General features: G+C 44.7%; 1 protein-coding gene across 1 annotated transcript; it reads right to left on the bottom strand.

Annotated features, from left to right (window-relative positions):
- Positions 1–8,978: 8,978 nt before the first annotated feature.
- Positions 8,979–13,061, bottom strand: LOC144686949 (secreted phosphoprotein 24-like). Its single transcript, XM_078552794.1, has 8 exons — positions 12,933–13,061; positions 12,685–12,788; positions 12,369–12,497; positions 11,507–11,638; positions 11,349–11,393; positions 10,803–10,847; positions 9,359–9,403; positions 8,979–9,083 (listed from the first exon to the last, which is right to left on the bottom strand). Exons 1-8 carry the CDS (start codon positions 12,982–12,984, stop codon positions 8,979–8,981), a joined length of 657 nt encoding a protein of 218 aa, XP_078408920.1. The 5' UTR covers positions 12,985–13,061.
- Between the last annotated feature and the right edge of the window lie 4,093 nt (positions 13,062–17,154).

Raw genomic sequence — 17,154 nt, forward strand, 5'->3', positions numbered from 1 at the left:
GACCTCTCACCAGCCCTCTCACCCGACCTCTCGCCAGCCCTCTCGCCCACCCTCTCGCCCGCCCTCTCGCCTGCCCTCTCTTCCACTCTCTTGCCCGCCCTCTCTCCCGCCCTCTCGCCAGCCCTCTCGCCCGCTCTCTCGCCAGCCCTCTCGCCCGCCCTCTCGCCCACCCTCTCGCCCACACTCTCACCAGCCCTCTCTCCCGCCCTCTCGCCCGCCCTCTCGCCCGTCACAGCATTTTGGGCCCGGACTTGAAAATTCCGCCGTTTGTCTTCGGTCTTTTCGAATGTTTCATTCTTCCTCAGGCTGCGCTTTGGGAGTTTCTGGCTTCATTTTGGTTGACTGAATCTTGACCCTGTCTGGTCAAAGTTTGGTAAACACCATCCGGAAATTCAACCTGGGGTTTGCAGTGGGAACCCCTTTGTACACAGGAGCAAGGGATGTACAGGAGTCTGCCATGAACCCAAGTAAACCTGGAGGGGGTACAGACCTCACGGAGATACCCTGCAGCAGTTCAAGGAGGCAGCTCACCACCCACCTTCTCAAGGGCAATTAGGGATGGGCAATAAACACTGAGCAACACTCACATCCTGTAAATGAACAAAAAAAAAACAGAATCGAAATGATGGTCCTTCACAAACATGTGATCCCGTGATGTCTCTGAGGTTTGTCTTACCTCTGGAACCCTATGAAGCCCCACACCCTCCTCCTGTAGGATGAGCTACAGACTACACTCCCTGAGTTCCTGTGGTCTGTGCCTCACCCAGTGGTGAATCCTCATCTAAACTGCCACATGGGTCTTTGGGCTGGTGAATAGTGCACAGGTGACCACACGAGCAGAAGAATTTCTCGGGGCAGCTGGCCTGTGACACAACATCCTGGTAAATAATTCCCTGGTGCTCCTTCCATTGATTCTCTGCCTGTGGCTTCTATGGGTTTAAAAATAATCACTAAGAATTAAGGTTATGTAAGTTTACCGTTCCCACTTCCTTTCCTGTCCTTTTAGGTGTCTGGTCACAATAATAGCTGCATATCGGCGGCTACATAATAGAAGTTTCTTTAACTTCCAACATTTTCAGTTGGCCCTGAACAAACTCACTGTGGACGTGGAGTCTCCGTGTTTAACACCCCCTACGACCACAGAGGAGTTGGTGCTCAATATCTGCATTGTCTCTTCATCCTAGTGTCCAGCGGTCATCTGCCTGTTGACTGAAGTTTCTTGGGCTGGAACCAAATTAGGGACCAAAAGGGGAGTTTTCGCATGGAGGCCGAGGTGTTAAATCAATTCCTTGCATCTGCATTTACCAAGGAAAAAGATGTTGGCAAAGTGAAAGGGGAAGCAATTGAAACACCGGATTGGCTAAAAATTGATAACATGGAGGTACCAGATAGGCTGACTACACTTAAAGTTGATAAGCCAGGACTGGATGAGATGCATCCAAGGATACTGAGAGAAGGGAGGGGGGGAAATTTCAGAAGCCCTGGCTATATCTCCCAATCCCCCTTAGATACAGGGATGGTGCCAGTGGACTGAGAATTATAAATGTTGCACCCTTGTTCAAAAAACAGTGCAAGTGTTATGATCCAAGCTGAGGTTACAACTGGACAAGCCTGATCCCGGGGTGGATCCCCAGTTTGATGGATCCTAACTTTTATTTGTTTGTGTAGATATGAGGAGAGTCGCTACTGAACAGAGTCACAGGAGTCAGCTGATGAACTTTTAACAAAAGAATAAAACATTTATTCAACAAGAAAAGATGAACTATACTACAATACTCCTTCACCCACAATCATACCTTTACAGATGTATACAGATTTATAAGGATAACACAAGTTTCAAAAGCTATCTTATACTCTAATGTTCACAGTAAGTACACAGTCCATGTAGAACTATGGTACCCTGTGGTCAGACACACCACACTCTGAAACCAAGTGACAGATCCCATCTCAAACAGATGCTATGGATCTCTCCTCAAATCCCCCCAGACGCTTGTCACACAGTGAGCCAATCAGTCTCACTAAACTCCATCTTTCACATGAGGATTTCCAATCTCCACTCTCCAAGAACTCGTCTTGGAATCTTCTCCCAAGCCAATGCTTTCTTTCAGACGCCTTCCGCAAGGGTTCACCTCCAGGGTTTCTAACTCTCTTTCCACTGTTCCTCTTCCCTGGGTCACCACATGCATTCAAGCTGTCTTCCATACACTCTCTCTCACTGACTCAGCTGTCAACCGTACCACGCTTCACATGACCACAGCAAAGAGTTACAGACCTTCAGTTGCCTCCTTGGGCCTTCTGACTTCTCACAAGCCTTTACATCGCTTTTATTCTGTCTCCTGCAGCCTGGAGCTTGAAGCTTGAAGCTTGGAGCCTTTCTCTGCCCATCACTCTTAACTTCACTTCACAGGACCTTTCCCAGGTTTCTGTCCTTCCTTTGACTAGAGGGTCTGCTTGGGACTTTCCCCTGTTCCGCACCCCTGGATTTTAGGGTTTTCTTCTTTAGCTTGACAATTGCAATTTGTCTCTTTTGCCACAGTCTCTCTCTGGCAGCTGCTTTCACCCAATTTTAGCTTGGGACTGGCTACCTGTCCCTTCTAGGTGGCTTCTGCTTGGCAACTGCCTTCAAACTGAACTCAAAACTGCTGTTTCTTTAGTTTTTCTGTGTGTGTCTGTGGGAGGGACCTGCTTCTCTGGATCCCTGTTGCTAGGCAACAGCCCAGTTTTTCCAATTTATGTTTGCTTAACTTAGCTGTCACAGTCGTAAAACTCTCATTTGAAATGCAGGCACCTTTTAAAGTGAAACTAAAACTCAATTTAAGCTTTCTTAACATGCAGATACAGAAATACATATTAACTTAAACATTAAATCTAAAACACATTTGTAACACACATAAATACAAATATTACTTACTTAAACTATCTCTATCTACTAACTCAAAGATAAGCCCAGCAACTAGAGGCCAGTCAGTTTAATGCAACAATAATCCACAATAAAAATTAACACTTGGATAACTTGACCTGGACATGGGTGTATAGGACACAATTTCAAAATTTGTGAGAGGAACAGCGATAGACTTCAAGAGGACATAGTGGTAGAATGGGCGGACATGTGGCAGATGAAATTTAATGCAGAGCAGTGTGACGTAGTGCATTTTGTTAGGGTATAAAGTAAAGGGTACAATTCTAAATGTGGTGCAGGAGCAGAGGGGTGTGGGAGTGTATGTGCACAAATAGTTGAAGGTAAGCGGTCAGGTTGAGAAAGCTGTCACTAAGTTATACAGGATCCTGGGCTTTGTGGCATAAAGAGTGCAAAAGGAAGGGAGTTATAATGAACCTTTCTAAACACTGGGTCAGCCTCAACTGGAGAATTGAGTCCAATTCTGGGCACCACACTTTAGCAAGGATGAGAAGACATGGGAGATGGTGCAGAATAGATTGATGAGAACAGTTACAGGGATGAGGAACTTCAGCTCTGCAGACAGGTTGGAGATGCGAGGGTTGGTCCCCTGAGAGAAGGGGGGCAGGGTTTTACGTTCCCCCGATGGCGAGTTTGTAGGTGGGAGGGAGGGGGGGGGTGGCTATAAAATTCTACGGATGGCCCTCCCACCGGGGTCTCGCCCACCCCGACCTCTCCCCAATTTGATAGTGGGATGGGTGAGGCCTAGGCTGGACCCAAGGCCCTCGCCCCAACTGGGGCCAAGTAAAGACCACATAAAGGCCGTTTCCCGCCCAGCCTCAATTTTCGGGCTGCCCAGTCCCTACCCCCTCCCTGATCATGCCCCTCCCCCTGGTGTCTCGTCTCTCCTCCCCATCCTAAGGCCCCCAAGATTGACCTGGTGTTGGAGACCACTTGTAGTCCCCGTCCTCTCCACTGCAGCTCCTGGCGCTGCTGGGGCCAGAGCTGTCAGCCAATCAGATTGGCCAGCAAGCTCTCTGAGGCGGGACTTCCTCCCGAGTGAGGGGTGGGAGCCCCACCTCCAGCTAGCTGGGGCGTGAAATGGCTGCGGGGCGGGTGGTATCAGTGATGTTGTGTTCGCTGCCGATTTATCGAATGGCAGGAGGGGAAACTCCAGCAGTCGAATAGTCCAGGCCAATAAGTTTGAGAGGAGGTTCGATGGAGGTATTCAACATCATGAGGGGTCTGGACTGAGTAGATAGGGAGAGACTGTCCCCATTGGCAGAAGGACCAAGACCCAGAGGAAACTGGCTTAAGGTGATTGGCAAAAGGGCCAAAGGTGACACACGACGAGCAAGTTTTTCACACAGCGAGAGGTTACGGATCTGAAATATGCTGCCCGAGAGCGTGGGTGAGGCAGGTTCAATTCAGGATTTCCAAAGGGAACGGGATCACTATCTGCGGAGAAACAATTGCAGGGCTGCTGGGAAGGGGTGGTGGGGGCGGGAGTAGCTGAGTTGCTCTTACAGAGAGCTAGCATGGACATAGTGGGTCGAATGGCCCCCTGCTGTGCTGTAACCAATCGATGATTCTCTACGAATCATCGGCAATTTCCCCTGTTTTGGAGAGGTGAATTTTCCTGTAACACTGCCCGAGGCGTCTCATTTCCTTGATGTCACAAGTGAACCGCGTGTGGGTGAATATTAACGTCTGAGTGGGAGTGTCACTGGGGAAGGGGAAGTTCCACATGAGAGCCAACTGAGGGCAGGCGATTCTGGAGGGATGCAAGGGTCAGAGTAACTGTGTCTGTGAATTGCTTGCTCACTGTGACACCCCACGAGGAAGCAGGTGAACACTTGCAGAATGTAATATCTGCTTTCCCTGAGATTATCTATCTGTCACACGTTGGGTTTGTCACATCACCGCCACAACCACAGCTGACACCTTGTCGGATCATTGCACTTTCTCCGACAGCGGAGTGCTGTCTTGTGGCCTCGTGCGGTTCCACTGACTGTGGGTCTCACGTCCCCTAAATTCCTTTCCCCCCCTTCCTCCAAAGGACAGCTCTCTATACGTCTGCCTTATCTCAGAGAGTAAGAGCTTTAATTCTCTCTGTAAGATCTGTACCTGATCCTACCAATCCTCTATCCACGCTAATATATGACCCCCGACACCATGAGCCTGTGGTGTGAGTTGTACATGGGGGCGTATTGCTCATCCCCCTGTTGTACAAGTCAGTCACAAAATGACCATCTTAAAACAAGGCCGTTCCGCAGTGATAATACACCCCGGGCTGCCTTAACGGGCAGGGAGTGCCACTCCCGCCACTCAGGTGGGAGGAAGTCCCGCCTCAAGAGCTGCTGGGCAATCTGATTGGCCAGCAGCTCCGGCAGGCTCAACAGCGCCATCGTTCAGCAGTGGATGCTGCTGAAACTGCAAGCAGACCTACGATAAAGCTAGCAAGATATCCCAGGGGATCCGGACTCAGGTGAGCCTGGGATTTTTGGGGCGGTGGGGGTACTGTGCACCCGAGGAAGGGGGAGATGGGGGCATGGGATTTGGGGGCTAGCAGGGAGACACAAAAGGGGCGGGGTAATCATCTAGAGGAGAGGGGGGTATACGTGTTGTGCCCTCCAAAAGATGTACTCTCCTTCCTTCCCACTTTTATTTAGCCCAGATGGTGAAAAAGAGGACTCCCCATGCTCTGAAGAAGGGTCATAAGGACTCGAAACGTTAGCTCTGTTTTTTTTTTACTCTCCACAGATGCTGCCAGAGCGGCTGAGTTTTTCCAGAATTTTCTGTTCTTGTTTCAGACTCCCCACTTGCCTACTTGCCCGTGCCAGCCGCATCACATGGGGGCAGCGTAATATTCTGGTCAGTTGGCTTGTCGACACGCTCAATTGCCCATTCAAAATGGCGGACAGGCTGTTGACCTCGGCGCCCTTTGCGTTGACAAACCCAATGTTACCAGGCAGGAGTTTACATATGAGCAGGGTGGCAACTGTCCCGAATCGCAAACTTCAAATCCAAAACCAAACGCTGTGCAACAACTTCCCATGTGGCACCTTATCAAATAAGTATTAAAAATTCAAATGCACTGCATCTACCATTTCCCTTCATCTTCCCTGCGATTTATATCTTCATAAAACTGCCTAAAACATCTTAAAACGTAAAGAATTCCAGCATTTTCCCGATGGCTGTTGTTAAACTAACTGTAGTTCCCTGTTCTCTCTCTCCCTCCCCTTTCTTGAATAACAGTGTTAGGTTTGCAAATGAATGATCTGCTGGGACTGTTCCATACCCTGGGGAATATTGGAAGCTAATAGGGCATTCACTATCCCTGCAGCTCCCTCTTTCAGAGCCTGTCAGGTCCTGGAGCTTTGTTGGTTTTTAGTCTCATTAATCTCTCCAAAACTTTTCCTTTTACAAATAGGATTTACTTCAAGTTCCTCATTCCCATTAGACCCTTGGTTCTCCGCCATTTCTGGTACATTTTGTATCTTCTACTGGGAAGGTAGACACTAAATATTTTTTCAATATCTCTGTCACTTCCCCGTCCCCTGTTGGGGGAGGGTCCTCTTTTTCACCATCTGGACTAAAAAACAGTGGGAAGGAATGAGCTTACATCTATTCATTGTAAACATATCAATCATAGGACAAGGATTGGTAGAACAATAATGTGGATACTTTATTTGAAGACAAGACTGTTTACATGCTGTGTTAGCCAGGAGGCTATGTATACACGTCTGACTTTTACAACTGTTGCTGTTATCTGAGTACAGGATCATGGGACTACATCCTATCTCAGTGGTGGTGTTTGACAGCAGTTTAAGATATGCTCCCTTAAAGTTCATGTACATCATATCACAAAATTCCCCAGGATAATTTCTCCTGTCTCAGCCTCTAAGGGACCAATGTTTATTTTCACTACTCTTCTTTGTATATACTTGTGAAAGCTCATACCATATTCTTAATATTGCCTAGTTTATTCTTATATTTTCTACATCTTTGTCGATATTTTGGTCACCCTTTGCTGCTTCCTTAAACTTTCCCAATCCTCAGGCTTAGTATTATCCTTTGAAACATTAAAAGCCTCTCCTTTTAATCTAATACTATCCTTAATTTCTTTAGTCAGCCTCCCATCAATCTCTTATCTCATGGAGTTTTGGTTTCTCAATGGAACGTATGCTCGTTGAGAATTATGAAATATTTCTTTAAATGTTTGCCAGTGTTTGTCGACCACCATAGCTTTCATCTAATTTCCCCATCCATCCAAGCCAGCATGTCCTTCAGACCTACGGAATTGGCTTTATTTAAGTTTAACACTCTGGTTTTGGACTCGAGTACATCACTCTCAAACTTGATGCGAAATTCTATCTTGATCCCTATTCCTCAGAGGATCCCTCTCATTACACAAGAGAGGATCTAAAATAGCCTCTTTCCTGGTTGGTTGCAAAACATGTTATTCAAGGAAACTGTTTCAAATGCATTTCATGAACTCATCCTGCAAACTGCTTTTGCCGATTTGATTTGTCCGATCTCCCACAACCATGGCATTGCCTTTCTTAAAACTGCCTTTTATTTCATGACGAATACACTATCCAACAGTATAGCTGCTGTTAGGTGGGCCTATAAACTACTCCCACCAGTGTTTCCTGTTTCTTACATCCGCCCTTACTGATTTAAAAAAAATCTTTCATGGGATGTGAGCGTCACTGGCAAAATTTGTTGCCCATCCCTAATTGCCCTTGAACTGAATGTCTTGCTCGGCCATTTCAGAGGGCAGTTAAGAGTCAACATGGCTGTGGGTCTGGAGTGACATGTTGGCCAGGCTAGGAGAGGACGGCAGATTTCCTTCCCCAAAGGACACTAGTGAACCAGATGGGTTTTTAGGACATCCCATTAGTTTAATGGTCACCATTACTGAGGCTAGCTTTCAGTTTGAGGTTTATTAATTGAGTCCCCAGAGCATTAGCCTGGGCCACTGGATCACTAGTCCAGTCACATCACCATTACACCACCCTCTCCCCTAACTCTACTTCCTCACCTTCTGTGCCAAGATCCTCCCTCACTTTGATCTTTTTGTAATCTTTTATTGTCAGTGTTCCTCCACCTTTCCAAATTAATTTCCACAAATGTCACGTGCTCTGGGATATTTGGCTCCAACACGGTGTAACATCATCTCTGGAACGGTTATTAGATCGCTATCGTTGCCTACAACTAGTGGAGTAAAATGAGGGGGAATTTGGGAATTTTATAGTCATTGCTACACTGTGAGTTTCATGAGCCGGTTTCAGAGCAAGTAGCAGAGAAAACCAATTCTGGACATTGTCAATATATATTTCCTTGTTCCTTCTCCAAGGAAGCTCCAGTTATTTAAGACACGGGGAATAATTATGCAGTAGGCTTTCTGCTAAGAGTTAAACATGATTCCAACAAGACAAGCTTCAGCAACATTCACTGTTTCTATCTCTCCAATGAGCAAATCTCCACTTTCACAGATTTAACAAACATACAGCCCAATGATTGGAAACTCCAAATGAGTGAAATGAGGAGTTTTTGTACAATCCCACTTGGACACAATCCCTCACCTGTTTCAGTTGTGAAGCCCCAGAATCTCAGCAGCTACCAGCAGACTGGGGAAAGTGGTCACAGTGTGTGACAGGCTTGTTCGAGAGCTGTGTCTGTCTGAACACCCATCCCATCAGTGACATGAGAAATAACATTCGGAGAACATCAAGGAATATTCTCTTTACACTTTTAATGTGATCCACAGAATACAAGACAACAACACACACCAAAGGACAGAACATTTACAAACTACAGAATCTCCCAGTTACAGTAAAATGTACAATCAGGAACCCCAGGCCCCTCCCGCCCTGATATATGATCAAGTAAAGTACAATTGATAACATCTTCTTGAATCAGAATGAGGTTTTCTTGTGTTCACACCAAGCTCGGTCTTTCAGAAGTTTCATTCATGGTTAGTGTCGGGCTCTTGAATCATCATTGTGCTCCTAGAATGAACAGAATCAACAGACGGTCATTTTCAGATGTACTGAGTTCAATCTGAGGTCAATGTTTAATTGTTGTTGATGGTCAAGAGGCAGCTCTCGGACACACAGTCCCAGTTTATACTCACATATGAAGACACATCAAGCGATCTTTCTGCTGATTTGCTTTTCACCTGTATTAAAATATTTAGATTTATTTGTTTGTCACAGGGAACCAATGAGACAATTTATAACGAATATTGAGCATTGAAATTATCTTTAACCCATTGATAATTAAAACCATAAATGAGGAAATGTGAATCCTTTAAACGTCTCAGCTCCAGACATACATTTAATTAAATGAGAACATGGTGCTGACCCAGACTCTGGTGTGATGCAGCTGAATCCGGGTTTTAACAGTTTATTGTAGTTGATAAACATCTGACACCAAATCTCAGATTATACTCACATTCCGATACTCCTCAAGTGAAGATTGTATTGACTTGCTTCCCACCTGGAATAAAATATTAACATTTCTACATTCAGAACAGGGGATTAATGAGACATTTTATAAATAATTAAAAAAAACCTTACAGTCCAAAGGTTTAAACATTAAATAATAGATGAGGGATTATGAACTTGGGATATTTCTGAGTTGGGATTCAGTGACTCAGTGTTGGAGTGGGGAAATCCTCACCAAACATCTCCTGTTCTCCACCACAGTGATAATCACTGCAGCCCTGGGACAGTGGGGCTGTGGGCTGGATGGAGAAACTCATGGAGACTGAGATTCCCTATTAATCGGTCTCTGTTGAGTTGAGTGTGTGAGAGAAACCAGTAATTATTATCTATAAGATGAGGAGAATGTTAATGATGCTGCACTCATGACCCATCTCTTGTATCTTTCCTGTTATCATGGTTGTTGTTAGGAGAGAGAGTTCTCTCTGATTCTATAATATTCCAAAATTCAGAAAGTAATAAACATCCACCTGACTTCAATCCAACAATCCACTAACTATACTTGAAGAATCCAACAGCAATTGAGCATCAGAATCTCCTCTTCCAATGTCTCAAGGTGGAGATTTAATTAAATAAATTCCTCAGATTCTGGGGTTGATGCAGCTGAATCCGGGTTTTAACAGTTTATTGTAGTTGATAAACATCTGACACCAAATCTCAGATTATACTCACATTCCGAGACCCATCAAGTGAAGATTTTATTGACTTGCTTCCCACCTGGAATAAAATATTAACATTTCTACATTCAGAACAGGGAACTAATGAGACATTTTATAAATAATTAAAAAAAACCTTACAGTCCAAAGGTTTAAACATTACATAATAGATGAGGGATTATGAACTTGGGATATTTCTGAGTTGGGATTCAGTGACTCAGTGTTGGAGTGGGGAAATCCTCACCAAACATCTCCTGTTCTCCACCACAGTGATAATCACTGCAGCCCTGGGACAGTGGGGCTGTGGGCTGGATGGAGAAACTCATGGAGACTGAGATTCCCTATTAATCGGTCTCTGTTGAGTTGAGTGTGTGAGAGAAACCAGTAATTATTATCTATAAGATGAGGAGAATGTTAATGATGCTGCACTCATGACCCATCTCTTGTATCTTTCCTGTTATCATGGTTGTTGTTAGGAGAGAGAGTTCTCTCTGATTCTATAATATTCCAAAATTCAGAAAGTAATAAACATCCACCTGACTTCAATCCAACAATCCACTAACTATACTTGAAGAATCCAACAGCAATTGATCATCAGAATCTCCTCTTCCAATGTCTCAAGGTGGAGATTTAATTAAATAAATTCCTCAGATTCTGGGGTTGATGCAGCTGAATCCGGGTTTTAACAGTTTATTGTAGTTGATAAACATCTGACACCAAATCTCAGATTATACTCACATTCCGATACTCCTCAAGTGAAGATTCTATTGACTTGCTTCCCACCTGGAATAAAATATTAATATTTCTACGTTCAGAAATGGGGACTAATGAGACATTTTATAAATAATTTAATAAACCTTACAGTCCAAAGATATAAACATTAAATAATAGATGAGGGATTATGAACTTGGGATATTTCTGTGTTGGGATTCAGTGACTCAGTGTTGGATTGGGGAAATCCTCACCAAACATCTCCTGTTCTCCACCACAGTGATAATCACTGCAGCCCTGGGACAGTGGGGCTGTGGGCTCGATGGAGAAACTCATGGAGACTGAGATTCTCTATCCATTGGGATTTATTGTGCTGAATCTACAGTTCCCCTCATTCCCCAAGGAAGAGCCAATAATTCATCCTCAGCCTCAGGATCCCCCTCCCCCAGTATCACAGATAAAAATAAATTTCCGTCTCTCACTCCACACTGACACAGTTACATCTGGAATTTAAATATTGATATTTCTGATCAACATGACAATAATCTGTCAGAAATCCCAGTTTATACTCACATCTGGAGATTCCTCGATTGACCTCTCTTTCGATTTGGTTTCGACCTGTAATATAATATGAATATTTCTATGGTTAGCACAGTGACCAATGAGACATCTTATAAATAATCTGAATGTTAGAAATCCCATTGTGTGGATGTGGGGAATTGTGATGTTACCTCAATCCTGTTTTCACTCGACTCTGATGAGTCACTGTTGCTGTCGACTGTCTTCAAACCTCGACACTGCACATCAACGTCTAAAACCTCATCAGCAAAATATTCCACCCGACTTCTGCACCAACCTTTCTCCTGTCAAAATAAAGCACAATGCTTTTCAAATATCGAATAGCAACATCAGAAATAGGAGCTGATGTGGGTCATTCAGACCCCTCCAACCTGCTCCAACATTCAATACGATCATGGATGATCATCTACCTCAATTCACCTTCTCACCCTATCCCGTATCCCTTAACTCCCTCAGCGCCCAAAAATCTACCGACCTCTGTCTTGAATAAACACAGCTCTCTGGAGTAGAGAATTCCAAAGATTCACTACACTTTGAGTGAAGATGTTTCTCCTTAACTCTGCACTGTAGAAGACCCCTTATCCTGAGACTGTGGTCCTGTGTTCTAGATTCTCCCACTCGGGAAACATTTTTCAGCATTTACCCTGTCAAATATGTCCCTTTTAGAATTCGAACTGTCAATTCGATCGCCTCTCATTCTCCTTGGAATATAGGTCTAGTCTACTCCATCTCTCTCCATCGGACAACATTCTCATTCCCAGTCTTGTGATCCTTTGTTACAGACTCTGTTGGGCAAGTACATCCTTCCTGAGGTTAGGTGACAAAAACTGCACACGGTATTCCAGGAGTGTCCTCACAGTGCCCTGTTTAATTGTATTAAGCTTCTTTACTCTTATAATCTAATCCCTTTTTAACAACTTTATCACTAGCAGCTCAGCACTGACACAGGGAGTTTCTATGATATATCCCCGTACACATGGGGGCTTTGATGCGACAGTATAACTCCGGACTCACCGCACTCTTTTTGGAACGGAAGCGACAGCTGGGATCATCAAATTCCAGTCCGGAATTCTTGGAGCAGACAGTTTCTTTCACAGAGAATGTTAAATCCACCTTGTAGGACAATTTTCCTGTGTGATTAATCTAATGAGAGGAAAACAGGTCATTAGTGACTGACTGTATCTAGTGTTCTTACTCAGGGCTGATTCCCCCATCAGTGTGAGTGGAATGGAATATTCTGCTCCTGTTTAATAATCCCTGTCTAACTGCACTCAGGAATATTCTGGTAGACTTTAGACAGTGAAACACACTGAGACCAGGACACACTTACATCCTTCACTCTTCTCCTGGTTATCCCACACAGATTGGTGGTCTCGGTGATTCTGTTCAGTTTTATAACTGACACTCTCAGAGCATCCTTCGGGCTCGGTATTCCTGGAGAGAGAAAAGGAAAGTTGTACAAAACTCTGCCGCATCCTTCAGTGAATTCTTTTTCCACAGGGGTAAGATCTCAGTGAGTGAATCTCACTGCCAATAACTGGCTGCTTTATGAGATGTCCCTCTCCCTCCAGTACCTACCTGAGCAGTGGAGGATCTGTACTGCAGCTATGGTGAGGAGGAAGGATTTCATTCTGCCTCTTGTGGGAGTAGCCGGCTGCTTTCTCAGAGTGAAGGAGCTGTTTCTCTCTCTTGCTCTGCCTTTTCCTCGCAGAGATCAGTCTTTATATCCTGCAGCTCCACCACATTCAAACACTGACTCATATTTGCTGTGTTTGGTGATCCTGGGCAGGGGAAGCTGCTGCCAAGTGGGCTTTAATATGGGCAAAGCTTCCTCCAAATGTCATCATCGTGTTTAGATTTGGTGAGATCAGAGATTATTTCTCAGAATATGAAATGATGGACTGATAGAGGAGAGGAAATGATCATCTGTAATTTGAACAGAGTCACTCTCTGTTCCCTGGGGTTACTCACTGAGAGGAACATCCGACTTCATATCTGAACCATCACTAAGACCACCAGCTTTTTCCATTTCCGTATCTTTTCCCGACTTCACACCTGCCTCAGATCATCTGTTGCTGAAACCCTCATTCGGGCTTTTATTCAGCCTCCACTTGTCTATTCCAGCGCACTTCTGGCTGCTCTCCCAACTTCTCCCCACAATCCAGATTGAGATCACCCTGAATCCTGCTGTATGTGCCCTAACTCACACCCAGTTCACTTCACCCCTCTGGTCGCTCACTTACGTTGGCCCCCAGTTCAGCAATGCCTCGATTTTCCAACCCTGGCCTCACCCCTCCCTGCGCTCCTCTAATTCTGGCCCCTTCAGCATCCCCGATATTCGTCACTCCCCCATTGGCCGCCGTGTCTTCAGATACCTGGGCCCTAAGCTCAGGAATTCCCTCCTCAAACCTCTCCTCCTCCCTACCTCTCTCTCCCACTCTCTCTCCCTCTCCTCCTTTAGGATTCTCCTGACAACCAATCGCTTTGGCTGAGATATTTGTCAGGCGGGCCTCAGATTTCTATTTGTGCCTTGGTATTAAATTTTATTTGATAATATTGGTCTGCAGCAGCTCGAGGGTTTTATTCAGTTGTTGTCACTGTGTAAATATGAGCTGTTGAATTATTCCATTGCAGTCGGTTGTCAATCCCCTTGCATTGCCCTGGAGAGCTGGAGGTGTGTTGACCCCAGACATTTACACCTCTGTGTGTGGAGCCTGTCATCTGCGTAGCCTCCAGCCCATCGTAACAAGAAGATAAAAAAACACAGAACCCTCCTGCAATGCTGAAGGAGGCCATTCCACTCATCATGTGTGTGCTAGCTCTTTGCTAGAATGGAACTAACCCCATTACGTTGCTGTATTTCCATATCTCTGCATCTTTTCGGATGAAAATGCTTTTTCCACTCTCCTTTAAATGTGAGATTCTCACCGATTACCCAGGTCATGTAGAAAACCGAGGCTTATTTTCATAACTCTACATAAAGAATTGTCTCCCAATCTCTCTTTCCATTCTCTCAGTGACCCTTTTACCTCAATAGTCCCTTGTTAGTGACTCTCTAATTCGAAGAAATATTCTCTCTCTATTCACCCTATCAAAACTCTTCATCATTTTACCAAGTTCCTGTTAAATAACCTCCTCTGCTCCGATGTAAATGGCTGCAGCCTCTCAAATCTCCTCACTGTGGTTTCTCACCCCTACATCGTCCTCATCACTCCCTCCATCCCACTCTTTATAGGTTCACCAACCTCCCTATGGCTGCTCTCTAACCATTGACTTGTACAAGCTGAGCTCCAAATGAGGATGCGCCTTTAGCCAGTAACTAGGGACAGAGCTTGGACCAAAGTGTCACTGAGGTTTCCACAAGTACCTGGATACTGTATCTCCAGTGATCCCTTTGTCTTCCTTGGATAGACAATGTGGAGACTGACTTGTCACAGAGAGGGATACACATCAGAACCGACAGCAATGGAGTGAATTCATTCAGCGTCTTTATCACCGATGAGCTGATCTATGGAGTTCAGTAACAGTGGCTGTAAACACTAGGGCTGTGGTAAACTAGACGATACAGAGAACAGTCAAGAATTTCCAGTCATGAGTGTTTAACATTAACTTTAACTCATTCATTTTAAAAAGGTTAAACCTGGTGTTAAAATGGCAGTGTTTGGTAAATGTAAATTGTAATAAAGACGCACAGTCACGATCGATTATGGTTGAGTATTTCTGCATCTTGTTGGTCATTGAGGTGACGAGCAGTGTTTTGTGTGGGTGTCAGTTTTCTCTGGTTTCTGGGGGCTGTGTTTTTATTCCTTCCATGGTGGTTTTAGTGGCCAACTCTCCTCTAAATCTGACCCACTGATTCTCATCTACCCGGCCCTAATGGTCTTTGGGAAACATTCCTCAATTCCCAGTCACATGCAGGATAATTCCAGCCCAGTTTGCTGATTGCTCAATCGGAAATGTACAGATGAAAGTTTCAAAAGGATTCTAAGCAGAATTACCTCCGAACTGAAACATTCACACTGTGCCTGGCTAACACCACACTGTAAATCCCTAAAATACTCCCTGGGGAAGCCAAATTAGATTATTTCATCTGTTCTATTAGAATCACCTCCCTCTAATCAATCAGTGTGTGGTATTTTCATAATCATTCATAGGATATGGCCATTGCTGGGTAAAAATGTTATTATTGTTCATCTTTAATAACCCCCTGATAAACACCAACATCGATCCTCAATATCACCTCAATGTTAATGGTCAGAGGCTTGAATCCAAGGAGGGTCAGTTTAGCCCAGTGGCTACAATGGAGGTGAGTTGGGTCCTCATTTTGTGTGACTTGAGTTCACACACTGCCCTCCTGATCAAAGCTCGATCACTTTACAAGGTGTCACTAAGCAAATGGGGATAAACAACCTGATTGACAACTTGTGAATGTGGAACTGAGCCACAGACTATGCAACATCTCCTGCAATGCCTATCGCTAGAGGAACCCTGCACTGTTGCAGATCTTGCCGAATTCAACAACAAGGCGCAAAAATGTGTCCAGTTCTGGCTGGGCCGTGTATAGACTGTCCGTGGACACGATAAGAAGACTTTACAAGTTCAGCTCTTTCTCGTATCTGCAGCCTGGACAGTGTCTGTAAAGAGATGGAGAAGGCAGGAATCACCAGGCTTTCTCTGCAATGTCTCCCTGACAAGATGTCATTCAGTTCCACATGCGTAGGAGCTACACGCAGGGATTTGTTTTGGACTGGGGATTGTTGACACTGGTGTAGAAATCTGTGGTTAGGCTTCCTGCCTCCCGAGCTGTGTGTAGGCCTCAGGGTTTGTGTGGGAGGGGAGGAGGGAGCAAAGGGGAAAAATATAGGAACATTGGGAGAAGATAAACATTCGTTTAAGGAAATGATAAAAATCGGAGAGGGAAACAGGTGTTATAATCTGCACAAAAATGTTTGTTATATTTGGTCAATAATTTAATGAACATCCTGTGATTGTAAATGATTATTAAAATAGGAACTGGTACCTAATTTGGAAGATTTGAATATCTCATTATTTCAAGAGGAATTTGCTGATCTCCATTTCGTGAAGTTTATTTAGTTTAAGTTAACCTCTTACTTGACATAAATTCTCAGCATTGACTGTTGCTTGTGTTTCATCTTCAGTTTGAAGATTATTGAGTTATTGAAGCAAAGCTTCGGCTGATGAAGACAGTGGGTGGGATTTTACAGCTCCGCCCACCCGCTCTTGCTGAAAGCCAATGGGCTTTTGACTGGGTCGCCAAATCTCCAGCGGCAGGTGCCACACGATGGGGCCAGAAAACCTTGGCCAACCTTTGAAGAGCTGAGGATTCTGAAGCAGATCCAATAATGAAGAATGGATTCAGGGGAATCATTTCGGAGCCACATCGAGTAGGGGAAACAGGGGAGGTTTGGGGGTTTTAATCTCCACAGCTTTACGAGATGGAATGGATCATGTAGGAATATCAGAGCATTGGAATCAGGAATCAGCCCTTTAGCCCCTTGAACCTACTCTGTCACTCAGTTAGGTCACACAACAGCTCAGCTTTCCCACCTTTCCTCCATATTCCGAGATATCTTCACATTTTCAGACATCCATTGATCTCGGTCTTGAAAGTCCCACTTGTCCCTGTGGTGTTCAATTGTTCATTGGTCAGTGTTTGATTATGTGTGCTTGTTAACTGTTATCTGCTCACTGTGTATGTTTAGTTAAGCCTGAGAGTGATGACTCAGGAAAATAAACTAAACTGAGGCAATCAGCTGGAAACATGGGAGCAGACATTTTA

The sequence above is a fragment of the Cetorhinus maximus genome, chromosome 11, assembly GCF_964194155.1.
Source record: "Cetorhinus maximus chromosome 11, sCetMax3.hap1.1, whole genome shotgun sequence".
NCBI classification, from domain to species: Eukaryota; Metazoa; Chordata; class Chondrichthyes; order Lamniformes; family Cetorhinidae; genus Cetorhinus; species Cetorhinus maximus.

Coding starts and splice junctions, on each gene's coding strand:
- LOC144686949 (XM_078552794.1), bottom strand. CDS start 12,984: ATGAAATCCTTCCTCCTCACCATAGCTGCAGTACAGATCCTCCACTGC. Junction 12,498..12,684: donor CCAGGAGAAGAGTGAAGGAT/GTAAGTGTGTCC, acceptor TCCTCTCATTAG/ATTAATCACACAGGAAAATT. Junction 9,404..10,802: donor CACTTGAGGAGTATCGGAAT/GTGAGTATAATC, acceptor ATTTTATTCCAG/GTGGGAAGCAAGTCAATACA.